Source organism: Leopardus geoffroyi, chromosome D1, assembly GCF_018350155.1.
Source record: "Leopardus geoffroyi isolate Oge1 chromosome D1, O.geoffroyi_Oge1_pat1.0, whole genome shotgun sequence".
Lineage (NCBI taxonomy): Eukaryota > Metazoa > Chordata > Mammalia > Carnivora > Felidae > Leopardus > Leopardus geoffroyi.
In genome coordinates, this window is record NC_059329.1 from 79754161 (window position 1) to 79770126 (window position 15966).

The window sequence follows — 15966 nt, forward strand, 5'->3', positions numbered from 1 at the left end:
AAAATATATTTAAAAAATGACAAGAGTCTTCTGTCTTCTGATACCGCCACTTTGAGTTAATTACTGTTAGCATTTTGATGAATATTAGTTATGTGTCCTCACCTGAAGGAAAGGACCCCTTCAGGTGAGTGAATTTGGGCCACCAACTCCAACCCCACTGTCAGCTGCTGGTACAAGGGGACAGACTGAAATTGGAGGAAGGTCAGAAATCTTCAAAACCAGAAGCAGCAGACGTCCTAACTGTCCCGAAACCTCTTTATATTTATATCCACGTTTGCGGCCAAAGAAGCTGGCAGTGACATTATGGGCTCAGGGTGCGTTTCTGGACACTGCTCACTTCTGCTTCTCTTCAGTCTGCATCAGGCTAATCATTATGCAATTCTAATTAGAATATTTTAAACACTCTTCAGAGCGACGTTTTTCCAAACACTGTGTAATCAGGTGAGGGACACCTGCTTTCGAGTCTGAGCGTGATGGTCTTTCCCAGTGAATTCTGCCTCACATCCTGCCGAGTCCTCAGGTTCAATTACTGGAAGGTTAGATTTCTCTCCTCGCCCCCCACCCCTGCTCCGCCCTTCCCCTCCCTCCCTTTCCCCGTCCTCAAGGGAAGGGGAATAAATGGTCAACCCCAGGAGGGTGTGCAGTCCGGGGAGCGGGGAGCGCAGCCCGTAGACCCGAGCGCCGGGCCATCGCTGGGAACCCCTCCCTCTCCCCGCGCCGCCTCCAGCGCGAGTGACAACGCGCCCTCCAGGCTCGGGAGCAGCCGCGTGCCGAACAATCCCGGGCAGGGCTCGCCTCGCTGGTGACATCACTGCCGAAGATACTCCCCGCTCTCTCAGTGCCTGCCTTCACGAGGCGTCCGTCCGTTTGTCCGTTTCCTTCCATCCGCTGCTGGAGAGGGCTCAGCGCTGCCGGGGACAGAGCCGGGCACCGAGGAGCGACAGGACCCGGAGGAGGAGGGAGAGCAAAGGCAGCGAGGGAAGGAGGACCCCGGCAGGCGACAGCATGAAATTCAGCCCAGCGCACTACTTGCTGCCTCTCCTGCCAGCGCTGGTCCTCAGCACCAGGTGAGTCCAGGAGCGTGAGTGACCTGAGCCAACAGGCGCTGTGGGCAGGGGTAAGTTGGTCCTACCGCAGGTCACCTGTCAGGGCCAAGGACAGGCACTTCAGCTCTTTGCACCTCCCGCCTAAGTTAAAGGATATCTCTGTGGTTCGGGCTCTCAGATCCTTCCGGGAGAATAGAGCCCTTTTCTAGTTATCCTAGTCCTTAGAGAAAGTCTGTGTTCTTACCGGCAAGGGAACCAAGAGCTTTCCCTTTCAAAGAAAATACGTTTCCCTCCAGCCCTAGTAGGAGCAAACAGATAACAGGCGGTAATACCAAAATTAAGGAAATGGAGAGACAAGGAGGAAATTGTCACCAGGCAGTGTATTTATATTAGAGCTGACTTAATAGCCACAGAGCGTACTTACCTCCTTCAAGTGTGTCTGATTTTAAGGTAGGAGAATAATCCTGGAAGATAGTAAACCTTGTACAAAAGTTCCTGGACTCATGAAATGGCCTGTTTTAAGGTCTTGAGGAAGCTTAGTGGTAGGCATTTTCATGTGGCTGTCCTGTGAACAGGTCTAATTAGAGAACACACAAGGCGATTAAAAGTTAGAAGGCACTCTCAGTGTGCTGATGCAGAGACCCTAGTCAGAAACAATTAAGTACTGTACTTCATCACTGGCCACTGATGGGACTTTAAGCCCCAGCACAGAGAAGCTATTTTTAGTGGAGGTTTAAAATGCAATGGTTGAAAAGAGTTTTGTGACTCCCCACTGTTGATCAAGTCCCAAAGTTGGTGATGGGCTTGCATTCTTCTTCCTCAAGAGAAGCACAAAGGTGGTCTGTTTCATTGCCCGGGACTGAGCCTTTATTCTGTATGCTCTTAACATCATATTGGCAGCAACCTCTTTCCCTTGGCTACTAGAAAATAAAATAACCCTCACAGCAAGAGCTTCGTTTCAAATCTATGTGAATGGAAACATTATCTGATTGTTCATCTAACGGAAAACGAAGAAGGGAAACAGGGTAATATCAAATTCTGAAATTAAGAATGAAAAACTCATTATCTATAAAAATGAGGCAGTAAAATTCTGGATTCCATTTCTAATTTATACATCCTCTTTCAGGTTCTTGTAACCAGACTTTCCTTTTAGAATGAAGACTGTTTGATTTAGCCTTAATCACTGATGAACTTAGTCTTTCCTTGCAGACAAAGCCAGGTGACTTTCCCACAATAAAATAGAATATGAGGTGTGTATATATATATATATATATATATATTTCTTTTCTCTAAAGGTTGTTTGTCACTTCAGTACACAAAATGCAGATGGTTTTAAAATCACTTTGCTTCCCGGAATTACAGTAACTTGCTCCAATTACAGAACCCATTTTAATATTTGTGGTTAGCTTTAAATGACTCAGTGCAAATTGTACATCAGTTATTTTTTTTAAGCGTCTTGCCACTTACACTGAACTCTTGTGTTGTAGTTTAATAATTGTAATTTCTAGAAAAGGGAAATTCTCAAAGTTGGACACTCAACTAGATGCCTGTCATCATATGCATAAAATAATAAATATTTAAACAATAGAAACCCTGCCCACAATGATTTTTAAAGACATTGAAAACCCCTAGTGTTCCAAAAGTACATTTGCTTTTTAAGGATGCCATAATTTAAGTGAGTCAGGAAGCTGTATAGTCTCTAGCTTCTGAAGTTTTAGTGTTGGTTACATAATACAGAGAGCCATTATCTTTCTTTTGATGGAATGGTTAATTTTTATTAGAATAAAATTTTAAAATAATCAACATTTATTACAACAGAAATTGAAATTAGTCATTCCTAGTTTACTTTAGATATGAAACTTCTGCAGTGTTTTTTATGTAAAACCTATGTCAGGTCTTTAAATTTTCCTTCTTGCAAACTCAACAGAAAGAGCAAGCTGGGGTTAAAAAAAGTGAAACTTTTTATAACCAGTGACCTGTCTTGTTGTGATTGTTGTGTAGAAATTTATTTTATTGGATACTCAGATTACTTTGTGACAGCAGATTTGACAGTGAATATGGTACTATCAATATGTCATTTTGCAAGAAGAGATTATGTTTTAGTGGTTTCTATCAGAAGGCCATTCTCTTTGTAATATTTAAGGGTTCTTGTAGGCAATGGTTAACGTGCAGGTTAGAACCTAAACTAAACAGGTTTGTAAGAACAGTTGCATTAGTGGAGGTGAGTTTATTGTCCTGCTGAGAAAAATTGTAGCTCAGCCATGAGCACCTGGGGCAGTGGGCTTTCTAGCCAAAGACTTGTTAGTTTCTTAGTCAGTGGTCTTGTATGTGAAGCAAGTGGCGTTTCACATGCTTAGGTTATGTTGAAAGCATTAGCACAGGATGGCAGTTGCTAGATATTCTTATATAGCCTTTGGATGTTATCACTTTTATTGTCAAATCTTTTCAAAGTGTGACGAATGTGGATCTGTGGCTCTTCACGCAAAAGAAACAGACCCATGTATTTGTTTCAACATCTCTTTCTCTGGGCAAAGCTCTTTAATACCATACTATTATATTTCCAAGAGGCCTAAAGTTCAGTTGCTTTATAGTAAAGGGATGTGTTCAGTAAAACACATGCTGCAAGTAGAGAAAGATCATTATTATATAATAGTTTCTCTCCACAAGGATGAAAACCCTAAAACGATTTCACCTTTTAAATAGGAATTTTTGGATAGCTGTTTTTGTTTGCTTTTCATCTTTACATCTTTATAACAACTTTCGATGCTAAAGCCTCAAAATGCCATAATTTTCACCATAGTGAACAACACTGATGCCCCTCAAGTAAAGTGAGTTACTTTATTTGTCCTGAAAAAAAGTTAAATGTTCGCCATGAACAACAACCAAGAATTGTCCTCTGTTTCACTGGTAAGCCCCATAGAGTTAAAAAGAGCCATTTAATTTTCTGTACATTGTCTCTCCTGTTTATAAAGTTCATGTAAATTCAAAACAGCAAGTTAATGTTATGAATAATGAAGCTAATGCAGAAACCCATTTAACCTGTGCACAAATAAATGTGGTCAAAGAAAGCAAACATATATTGGTTTAATAGCTTTAGAGTAGAATGAGTGTACTTTTTAAATAGCTTCGTTCTGTAGAAGTATTAAATTGCTATTCCAAGGCATCCAGCAATTCACTTCAGAAAGAGGTAGTATAGGTATTGAAGAGTAGGGTGAAAAAAATCTTTAGAAGTTCTTGGTGAAAAGGGACCCATGGAGTGCTGGGGAAGGCTTGTGCTTTAGTCTGCTGAACCTCTGTTCCTTTATGCTGTGATTCTACTCTTGATGCCTTTGGTTTATTGAGTTTTAAATGACTTAATGGGGAGAGAAACATGGCAGGGGAGAAGTGAAGGTCTACTGACTTCTGGTGGTTTTCCATCAAACAAGAACTTTAAGCAGATGGTCGCTTATAGTCCTCACAATAGGAGTCACCTTAGAGGTCTCTCCTGGGCCCTCTGATCAGCAGTCACACCACATGTTTACTCTGGAATCTATTTTTAGATGATACTGTATATTGAAGATGCTCCAGGCTCTTATTTGCTCTGTACCTAAATCTAACCTCAGAATCAAGTTGATGTATAGGACAAAGACTAGAATCACAATTAAAACACAATAAGCAGCTTAAAAAAAAAAACAACAACAAACAACTTAAGCAAATAAATTTTTGCAGTCTTCCTTGAGCCTCCCCCAAGTTGATATGAAATAATGTGGGTTTATTCTCCCAAGGCCTACACAGAGTGAGTCTCGCCACACATACCTTTATATGACCCTACGTACATTCCTTTGTGATAAGAATTACACACTTCTGTGTGATCGAATTGGAGACAGGTCTTTTCTAGGCTAAGACAGTATTAACAAGCAAATGTTTCTGACTTTTCAAATTTTAATTCTGGACCCTAGTTGCCTATTTCCAATAGCAATTTTTAAAATTACTTATTAGGGGATTTCTTTATGGATTAAATTTATTTCCCTCATGACTAATAAGTGACCCCTCCAACATTTAGATATGACCACAATTGTCCCAGACCAAACTCCATGTGATTCAAAAGGAGGAATATGACCTACCTACCAGGAAGCAAAAATCATTGAAACCACTGAGGGGTATGTGGTTCTAACAATACAGTGTTTTCGCAAGTGTGTGGTATGGGTGCTCACGAGCCTGTTTTGACTGACTTCTACAGGAAATCCCTTTAAGGAATAGGGCTAAATCATTTAGCCTGATTAAACATATTTAATACTGAGTTTTCTTCTCTGGAAAAGCAAACAAGTCCATTTGAACTTCATAACCTTCAGATGTCTTTGATGTTTTCATTAGCACACATTAAAAGTGTGTCTGCAGTGTGCCAGTCATTGCATATGGCATCAGGACAATAAGATATTTAGTTCCAGATGCGTGTCCTCCTAACCCAGTCATGCACAGAAATTGTTACGGGTAAGACCAAATTGGATAAATAACAACAAGCATTTTGAAGTTCTAGATACAAATAGAGAAGAGAGTGAATAATGATAGTGGAGGAGTATCAGAAGTAACTTCCATTTTGAAGACAGTGAGGGAAGTAATATATTTTAATTTTAAAACTTGAGTATCCTGCAGCACTTGCTAACTGTGTGATGTTAGGTAAATTTCTTACCTCTCTATCTAGTTATCTCATGTAGAAAATAGGACTACTTATAGAAACTACCTGAGCAGTAAGGACTGAATGAGTTTATTTAGAAGAATTGGCCAATATTTCTTAGAACAGGGTAAGTGATCAACAGGGACTAGGCTGTGTAGGTAATACTATGTTTTAATTATTTTCACAAACTTTTTGTATCTATGATTGATCAGGACATATCAAAATAAATGAAAACTTGGATACAAGTCAATTGAATGACAGAATATGAACAAGAGTCACAGTCCTCATTTAAAAGTAGGAAAATATTGGCAAAGAAGAGAGAAGCAGTAGCAGAAGTAATGAGGATTACCTCGTTACTAGGCTGCTTCTTTCAAAAGTGTTTTGGTGGCAAAGTGCCTGGATGGTGCAGCGCACTTTGGCAAACACCATGAAAAGCTGTAGTTTGTAATTTATCGTATAGAATATGTTTTAGCAAAAAAGTACATATTTAGTTACTTGTATATCTGTTTAAAATTTAGTTGTATATATAGCACATCCATCATATCAAATCAAAGCCATGAGCATCAATAAAAAGACGCTTTGAAACTACATAAGAAGGATTGATGTAAAAGGTTAAACCACTTTATTTTCTACTTTTCAATTGATTTCATAATCTGTTGACAATCTATGAAATACAGTTTCTTCTCTTAATTTTTCTAAATATATAACAGATTTTTTTCTACTGAGAACAATTTGAAAACCAGTGATACAGAAGAAACACAACTATGTCTTAAGAGTCATCACATGAGTTATTCCCTAAGCTTTTTGAAAATGACTTTAGAGACCATCTAGTTTCAACTAGTTTGCACATATTTCATCATAAAGTTTTCATAGTTTTGCCAAGAAATTCTGACCACTAAATGAAAAAAAACATTTTTTTGCCATAGATTATTGTGTGTTTGTGAATGTGTGATGTCTATTAATCTAGTGAATCCTGGAAAAGGGTATGATTTGCTGCTGTGGGGAGATAATAAGGCATAGATTATTGTTAAATCTGCATCAAAGAAAGGACACACGTTTACTGGGATGTCTATGAACTTTGCTTCATAATTATAGGAAGCAAAAAATCTAAACTATCACATTCAGATGCAATCTGAAGGTCAACCAAGTAAACAGCGTGCTCTGAGAATGCTTTCATAAACACTGGGAGGCGTCATTATACCATAGGTAGTGATTGCATTGCAATTATGTCTGACTTGTTTGGTGTTGCTTTCGAGTGTTTTAATCTCTTTGAGTGTACTTTAAAGAGTTTGTTATTGGGAAACATACTGTGAATATAAGGTTGTGTTCTATTCTAAAGCCCTTCACTTTAGAGATGAGAAAACTGAGGTCCAAAGTGACAGACTCCTCTAAGGCTGCAGAAGGAAACCAGAACAAGGATCCAACATTTACCCCAATACCCAGTAATCAAGCTATATTTGTATAGTTGGTCCCTACAATATTATCTAGAACTATTGTAGTTATTGTGAAGTTACTCTAAAACAAATTCTCTAAGCACGTATACTCATGGTGGAACAACAGGCTTTAGTCAAAGGAAATTACAGCAATGGGGAGTTGTTTGCCTATATTCAGTTGTTTTTTGAAGAGTGAGATGGCTTAAAAAGAGATCCAGGTCATTTTCAAAACCCAGAGTAGTCATTAATGAGTTCTCACCTTGGTACACAGTTTACTTCTCAAGCAATACACGTCTAATAGTTCCTGTTGATTTTTCCGTTCTATTGTGAAGGTGATATTGTTGATGTCTTTGGGATCTTTTCATTGAATCTAGTTCCAATAAACGTAGTTCCTAGCTAGGCATTTGCTTTTATATTCCTTACCTATCAAACCTATGCTGTAACTCTGTGGTATTGTTCAATGGGAAACATACTCAACTATCCTACAATGAATAGTTCCCAGATATGTTCGCATGGAAATTTATGGTGAGCTTTAACACTCCATCTGGTGTTATCTGTCTCTACATTTTCATCATAGCCAGTGAGCAACTTATATAGCATTTTTAGGGTCAGACATACATATTTGTCTTTGGATAGGTTTCTTAACCATTCAGACTTTAATTTCTCATCTATAAAATGGAGAAAAATACTGTCTGTCATTTAGGGCATTTAGGATTAAAGAAAATGTACTTAAGTGCTATTTCAGTGCATATAGCTGTATAGCTGTGTTCCGTAGTCTTAAGAGATCCTAAGACATGTTAGCTATTAGTATCGATAGAGAGTACAATTTAGGGTGTTGATTTTATATTGGACACCTCAAGCAACCGACATTTAATTATTTTATCAAAATTCAAAATAAATTCCTTAAACGAATTGATTTGTATAGCCAAAACATGAAAAACATTTATTTCCTAAGATTTTGCTGGGGGTAGGCAGGGAGGAATTGAGCCCAGTGATTAATCCTTGGGGGAAAAATGGAACAAGAACATGCAATGACTTGCTGCCCTCCAAAATTGTCCTTGCATCTGAGCTAAGGCATTGCTAGGAGCTATTGCAGATTCTGGACCAGCCTTCATCTCCTATCCTTATAGAAGATGTGACTTCCTCCAGCCTATTCTCCAGAGGATTATTAGGGTTTCTAATTTCCTGTCCTTCCAACTAATATTCAAAATACTCTGAGCAGAAGCACTTAGTGAGCAAGGTTTACAAGAAGTATTTGCCCTGTCATATGGGTTAAATCCAAAGAATGTGAACTCAAACAGACTTTGGAATAGCCCCACTAGCTACTTGACTTAATGTCAATTAACAACTCTTAGCCACATTTTCCTATCAGTAAAAAAGGTGATAATAATGCTCCTCTGATTTAAGAGTATTTAATAAGATAATGTGTATAAAGAATAGTGTCTAGAACAGAGAAATTCAATATATTTTCAGTCTTATCTAACTGAAGGGGATTAGAGGAATTTTACCCTACCAGAGTGTACTTTCATTTCAGAAAGAGCGGTCCCTAATAAATACACACCTGATGCTGGTGTGTGCAAGACAGAGGTATTGGTGAAGAGATTTTAGAGTTCAACCCCATGTTCCCTTATCACAGATGATAAAACTTAATGGAAACTTTATTTTCCTTAGGAGTTCATGAGGATGATTTGAGGCCAAAGTAAAAGCCAATTCTGGATTGTCCTATAACCAATCTCAGTTAGCAACACTGATTTAAACACCTGTAACATCCTCAAGAAAAAAATAAGGGAAACCAGTATGACCTGTCCTAGGTTCTATTTGGGGTCTGAAAGCTCCAAATTATGTTGCTAATAGTTAAACATTAAATACAGTTATTAAATTATATTACCATAATAATGCCTTTAAAGGAAGTTCATGTTTCAAGTTTACCTGAGGATGATGGAACCAAAGAGATCTATCTTAAACTAGGACAACATAACAGCAACAAGCCTTTTTGACAAATTGAGGGCTCTGGATTCTAATAATTCAGTGTTCTCACATGGGGTGGGTAAGGTTGCTCCTGACCTCTGCGGAATGGTGAAGGGGCTGGAATGGAAAAGGGAAACAAGAAACTTAGCATACTAAGACTCTGAATGTGGTATGCATGGACAAAGATGGTAGGAGTGAACAAGAAAGTCCTCTATCATGTAAGCCTTCCTGTTTTCATTGTTTTTGTTTGTTTGTTACTGTTTTTTAAATGCTCTTCTCTAATGCTTACAGTCATTCATTGGTTGTCTTTGCAGTAAACTAAGCCATTAGCATTGGGCAGGGAAGGGGGCAAAAAAAAAAAAAAAGATTCTGAATTGTAAAAGAAAAGACAATGCATGAGAAATTGAAGTGACGTATTGGCAAGAAGCAAATATGGTTGAGGAAGCTTTATATTGTTGAGAGCATGTAGCTTTTCTCTTCAGATGCCACAAAGTGAAATGTGAGCTCATTCTACAGATAAGTTCATATGAAAATGGGGGCACACTTTTTCTGACACTACAATTTAGAAAAATATTGAAAAGCATCAAATCCTTTTTGTAGTAGTATGTATCTTTATTTCAATTGGTAATTTTATACAACATGTAAGTTACAGTTTCAGCCAATAACTAATTAATTCCCTGGCAGTGTTCTAGGTGCTTACTTTGTTACTTAACCCTTCCTTGCAACTGATTTTACTTATATACCTTTATCAGGAGGGAGGCTGAGTTTAAGACACATTAAATGATTAACCTACATTCTCCCAGCTAGAAAGTGGTTAGATTCTAACCCTTTCATTCTGAGAATTGCTTTATGAATGAATTTATAGCACTGCCATAGAATTCAATTTCTGTATAAATACACAATGAAGAAAAATAATATGTGATATACAAATAGGAATGCCAAACTAAACCATTTTGACAAATAACTGTTTTCATGAAGTAGGACAGGCTACATTAAAAATATTCTTAAAATTACACCTGAAACTGATATGCCATGTACCCGATATACCTCAATTAGAATATATTAAAAATTAAAAGATACAAATGATCTGATATTAAGAAATCAATTCTTAAATCAGCCCAAGAAATTCATTAGTTTGAAGACCAAATTGAAGCCTTTATAATAAACACAGAAGTTTGCCAGCTAACATTCCTATTCCCATGTAGAAAACATGTCTTCAGGCACCTTAGTGGCTCAGTCAGTTGAACATCTGACTCGATTTCTGCTTGGGTCATCATTCCAGGTTGGTGGGATCGAGCTCCACTCTTGGGTTCAGTGCTGAATGTGGAGCCTCCTGAAGACTCTCTCTTGCTCTTGCTCTCTCCCTTGCCCCCTCTAACCCTCCCCAAGTTCTGGGGAGTTCTAACTCCCCAGAGTTCATGTACTCTGTCTCTAAATAATAATAAAAACATGTCTTCAGATCAATGTTTCTCAAAGTATACCCCTTAGTGTACCTAAATTAGAGTACCCTGGGATGCCTGTAAAAAGGCACCTTCCTGGTCGCTGCCTAGACATACTAGATTAGATCCCCTAAGGAAAGGAGGAGGGGGCCAAGGAATTTTCGTTTTAACCTGGACCTCAGATGCTTCCCATGTACATGAGAGCTTGGAAAGCGCTGCTCCACTAGTTGAGAACTACAGAGTCTCAAACACCTTGCCATCTTCAGCAGTAATGCCGTGTGCACATTGCAGCTGAAATCAGGGTGATGGAAATATGGTGATACTTTGCCAAAAACCAAAAAACAAAACACAAAATACCTGCCATTTTTACATGGATATAAATTTAAACTTTTTTATGTTTATTCATTTTTGAGAGAAAAAGACAGAGTGTGAGCAGGGGGAGGGGCAGAGAGAGAGGGAGACGCAGAATCCAAAGCAGGCTTCAGGCTCTGCGATGTTAGCACAGAGCCCGATGTGGGGCTCGAAGCCACAAACCGCGAGATCATGACCTGAGCTGAAGTCTGACACTTAACCATCTAAGCCACCCAGGCACCCCTACATGTATATAAATAAGTGAATATCTTGGTATCAGTCAAGTTACATGAAAATGATTCTCTGCCTTATTAAAAAAAAAATGCAAAGGGCTGAAAAGAGCTGAGAAAATAGTCAAACTAAATGATATAAAATTGTATTCCATGGATTTATCAAGGAATACACTCTATTTAGAATGTCCTGGAGAGTGAGGTAAAATCTTAGAAACTCTGAAAAGAATGAAGCTTTAACTGTATCTCCTGTCGTCCTGTGTTGATCTTTTCAAGTTCTATGACAAAGATGCACTGAAAACCAGGACCTACATATAAGGCTGTGCAAATCCTTACTGTGTTTTACTTGGTGCAGGAAATTAGAGTTTTTCAGATGAAATAGAAGTAATATTCAGCCTGACAAAAAAGGTTTTGAACCCCCCCACACACACATGCTACATTAAATGTACATGTACATGTACACACATGTACATTTCTGGATTAAGCAGAATGTACAGCTATGCTAGCCGTATTGTGGCAGTTCTTTTCCACTCTACAGTTTCAGTTCTGGAATAACAAAGGAATCAAAAGATGGTATAATACGTAATAGCTCACAATCACAGAAAACCTTAAACCAAGTTAAGCCTCATAATAAATTTGTGAGGTGGTTCCTGATGTTGCCTTCAGTTTATATATGTGGAAACTAAGGCACCTAGGGGTTAGGTTACCTGCCCAAGGTTATAAGCCCATAAGTGGATTCTGAATTCAAAGGACAAATAGCACTAGAGCCCATGCTCTTAATTACTATGCTACAGCGCCTCCTAGCGTGTGATGTAAAGCACTGGAATGAGCCAGTGTCGGCTTGCATCCCTCTCATGTGTGGCTTCTGATTTACATAGTGAGAAAAGGAAAGAAAAATGTAGCGTGCTCTGAGGTATCCCCTAAGCTCACAACTAAAGTTCTAACTAAAATAATGTATGGTGTATTTTGCTTTCATCGTGAAAGAAAATAATAATATTTGTGTGATGTTGCCTTTGCTTGTGGATGTTGTTTTCCAAAGTCAAAACCATTGAACTACAATGTTCTATTGCCTGGCTCCAGATGGCACTTGAATTTTCACTGTGGAGCTGGTGGGAATCAGACTGACCTAATTGCAGCACCTTCCACCTGTGTGATCCCAGGTAGCTGTCTCAACTGCTCAGACTCATAATTTTATTTTTAACATTTATAACAGTGGTTAAAGGTTGTTTACATGTGAGAATTGTGCTACACAGTTCTCTAGGGTAACTTAGTTAATGCTTTTCCATACCTCATGAAGGTATTTGGTAGATGAGAGCATTAAGGATTAGAGAAGTTAATACCTTTAAAGTTACTAAAAGGTAGAAGTGGAATTTGAACCTGTGATTTAAAAGGCTTAAGCTTTAAGGTCTGGATTCTCAGACAAAAAGAGTTTTAACCCTGAAATTTCGTGGTGTCAGGCTTTGGGAAGTATCTCAGAAACAATGCTGTTGAGAACCTAACGCAAAAAGGGGACTTGTGTTATACACATGGATACCTGAGCTACAGGATTCAGTGCCCTGTTTGTATGCAAACCCTCACAATATCCCCATCTCATAAATAGTATCCCCTTTTGTTTTAAAGCTGTGAGAAAGCAACAGTCTCATCATTTGAACGTTGTCTGTCTTGAAGGCTGACCTGATAATAAGTCAGATTTTCCTTACGAGTTTAAGTGCGATGTTTCACTGGAACTACACTTCCATGGGTAGTCAGAAGATGGCACTGTGAAGTATAAAGTACAGCACAAGCATATCTCTGTTGTAGATTCAACCTCTTTATAGACTGACACATCTCAAAATTGATACCTGAAAAAATGACTTGATTTCATATCAAAATCATTAACAGATACATGTATGTATATATAAGTCTAGGTATGTATGTACCTGTATATATGCATATGTATAACATGCTTTATAATATAGTACATATTACATATAATTTTAATTATAAAACATAGGTATTTTAAAATTTTATGAAAACATATTCTTAAAAATAGGAATTGGGAGCACACTGCTGTTAGCTTAGTTCCATTTATCATTGTAGTAATTCCTATATATCCACTTTTCTCCTTGAAAATAGACCTGAAAATTGGAGAATGTACCCATTTCCCCTGTATACTCTTTTTATTCAAGTGCCCTATTAAAAGGATTCTCAAGGATCGACTTGAAGGGGAGTAGGCATCCTGTGAAGAAGATCTACCTGACACATTTATACTATTTAAATTTTAACTTTCATACATGTTCATACATTTTCACATCACCCTGTGTAGCAATTAGTAACAACCCCTTTTTATGAAAATGAGGAGACCATTACTAGTGACAGTAAGAGACCCAGACCTGTGGCTTTGGTACTACTTTTGCAGCAGCAGAGCGAGCGTCTGGTGAGAACCTGCTTTCTGGTCACATGGGTTATATCCCTACGGGATGGAGAGCACGACGAGAGGACACACGTGGTGCTTCTTATTTATTTATTATTCTAAAATTATTTATTCATTTATTTATTTTTAATTTACATCCAAGTTAATTAGCATGTAGTACAATAATGTTTTTCAGGAGTAGATTCCAGTGATTCATCTGCTATGTATAATACCCAGTGCTTATCCCAACAAGTGTCTTCTTTAATGCCCTTTATCCATTTAGCCCATCCCCCACCCACAGCCTCTACAGCAAGCCTCAGTTCTGTGTATTTAAGAGTCTTATGTTTTGTCCCCCCTCCCTGTTTTTATATTCCTTTTGCTTCCCTTCCCTTCTGTTCATCTGTTTTATATCTTAAATTCCTCATACGAGTGAAGTCATATGATATTTGTCTTTCTCTGACTGACTGACTTTGCTTTGCAAAATACCCTCTAGTTCCATCCATGTTGTTGCAAATGGCATATACTACATCTTCTTTAACCATTCATCCATCGATGGACATTTGGGCTCTTTCCATACTTTAGCTATTGTTGATAGCACTGCTATAAACATTGGGGTGCATGTGCCTCTTTGAAACAGCGTACCTGTATCCCTTGAATATATACCTAGTAGTGCAATTGCTGAGTCATAGGGTAGTTCTATTTTTAACTTTTTGAGGAATCTCCATGCTGTTTTCTAGAGTGGCTGCACCAGTTTGCATTCCCACCAACAGTGCAAGAGAGTTCCTCTTTCTCTGCATCTTTACCAACATCTGTTGTTTCCTGAGTTATTAATTTTAGCCATTCTAACTGGTGTGAGGTGGTATCTCATTGTGGTTTTAATTTGTATTTCCCTGATGATGAGTGATGTTGAGCATTTTTTCATGTGTCTGTTAGCCATCTGTCTTCTTTGGAAAAGTGTCTATTCATGTGTTTTGCCCATTTCTTCACTGGACTAATTTATTTATTTATTTATTTATTTATTTATTTGGTGCTGAGTTTGATAAGTTCTTCATAGATTTTGGATACTAACCCTTTAACTGATAGGTCATTTGCAAATATCTTCTCCCATTCCGTCGGTTGCGTTTTAGTTTTGCAGATTGTGTTTCTCCGCTATGCAGAAGCTTTTTATCTTGATGAGGTCCCAAGAGTTCATTTTTGCTTTTGTTTCCCTTGCTTTCGGAGGTGTGTTGAGTAGTAAGTTGCCATGGCCGAGGTCAAAGAGGTTTTTGCCTGCTTTCTCCTCTAGGATTTTTTTTTTTAATGTTTATTTATTTTGAGAGAGAGAGAGACAAAGCACAAGCAGGGGAGGAGCAGAGACAGAGAGGGAGACACAGAATCTGAGGCAGGCTCCAGGCTCTGAGCTGTCAGCACAGAGCCTGACACAGGGCTCAAACTCACAAACTGTAAGATCATGACCTGAGCTGAAGTTGGATGCTCAAACGACTGAGCCACCCAGGCACCCCTCTCCTCTAGGATTTTGATGGCTTCCTATCCTACGTTTAGGTCTTTTATCCATTTTGAGTTTATTTTTATGTATGGTATAAGAAAGTGGTCCAGGTTCATTATTCTGCATGTCGCTGTCTAGTTTTCCCAACACCATTTGCTGAAGAGACTGTCTTTATTCCATTGGATGTTCTTCTCCTGCTTTGTCAAAGATTAGTTGACCATAGGTTTGTGGGCATTTCTTTTTATAAGGGCACTAATCTCATCATGAGGGCTCCACCCTTATAAACTAATTACCTCTCCTGATTCCATCTCAGTAAGGGTTAGGGTTTCAGTATATGAATTTTGGGAGAACCCAGACATACAGTCTATAACATGCCTGTTGGCTAGGAAGGGAAAGGACAGAGTCTGGTAGCTAAGAGTACTCCCAGTTTTCATTTTTGGAAGATGAAGCAAAGGTGACCAGCCTAGTAGGATTAAAGAAGGTGGTACATATGTGGTATTTGATATATATATGTATGTGTGTATATATATATATATATATATATATATATATATATATATATGTATGTGTATGTGTATATATGTGTATATATATATATATATATGTATGTGTATGTGTATATATATATATGTATGTGTATATATATATATATATTTTTTAATACACGGTTTTGGTCCTATTATCTGTGTACTTTTCATAAATCAATGTGAGTACATCCCTGTAAACCTTACCACTTTAATGAGCTAAGATTCAGTTTCTTGGTATGTATCAGAAAACTGCAAATTACAATGCCTTATACAAAACATACATTTATTTCTCTTACATAAGATATGCATACAGGTAGGAAATTACAGGGTGGTTGATTCTCCATCATCAGCAAGCAGGTTGTATTATCCCTTGCATGGGTCTGAAGTACTTTTATCTTCATCAACTCCTTCCCCCAAGTATAAATGTATATATATAGATG

The 15966-nt window shown here is 38.1% G+C and overlaps 1 protein-coding gene across 4 annotated transcripts in view; it reads left to right on the forward strand.

The window, feature by feature from the left end:
- Positions 1–752: 752 nt before the first annotated feature.
- The window catches only part of LUZP2 (leucine zipper protein 2), a 502216-nt gene continuing 487002 nt past the window's right edge, over positions 753–15966 (forward strand). Inside the window, exon 1 of one of the 4 annotated variants that reach the window (XM_045484804.1) lies at positions 753–1067. In XM_045484804.1, the coding sequence (XP_045340760.1) occupies positions 1006–1067 (62 nt within the window). In that variant the 5' untranslated portion in view covers positions 753–1005. The remainder of the gene's footprint in view (positions 1068–15966) is intronic. The other 3 variants (XM_045484803.1, XM_045484805.1, XM_045484802.1) reach the window with 3 other exon arrangements.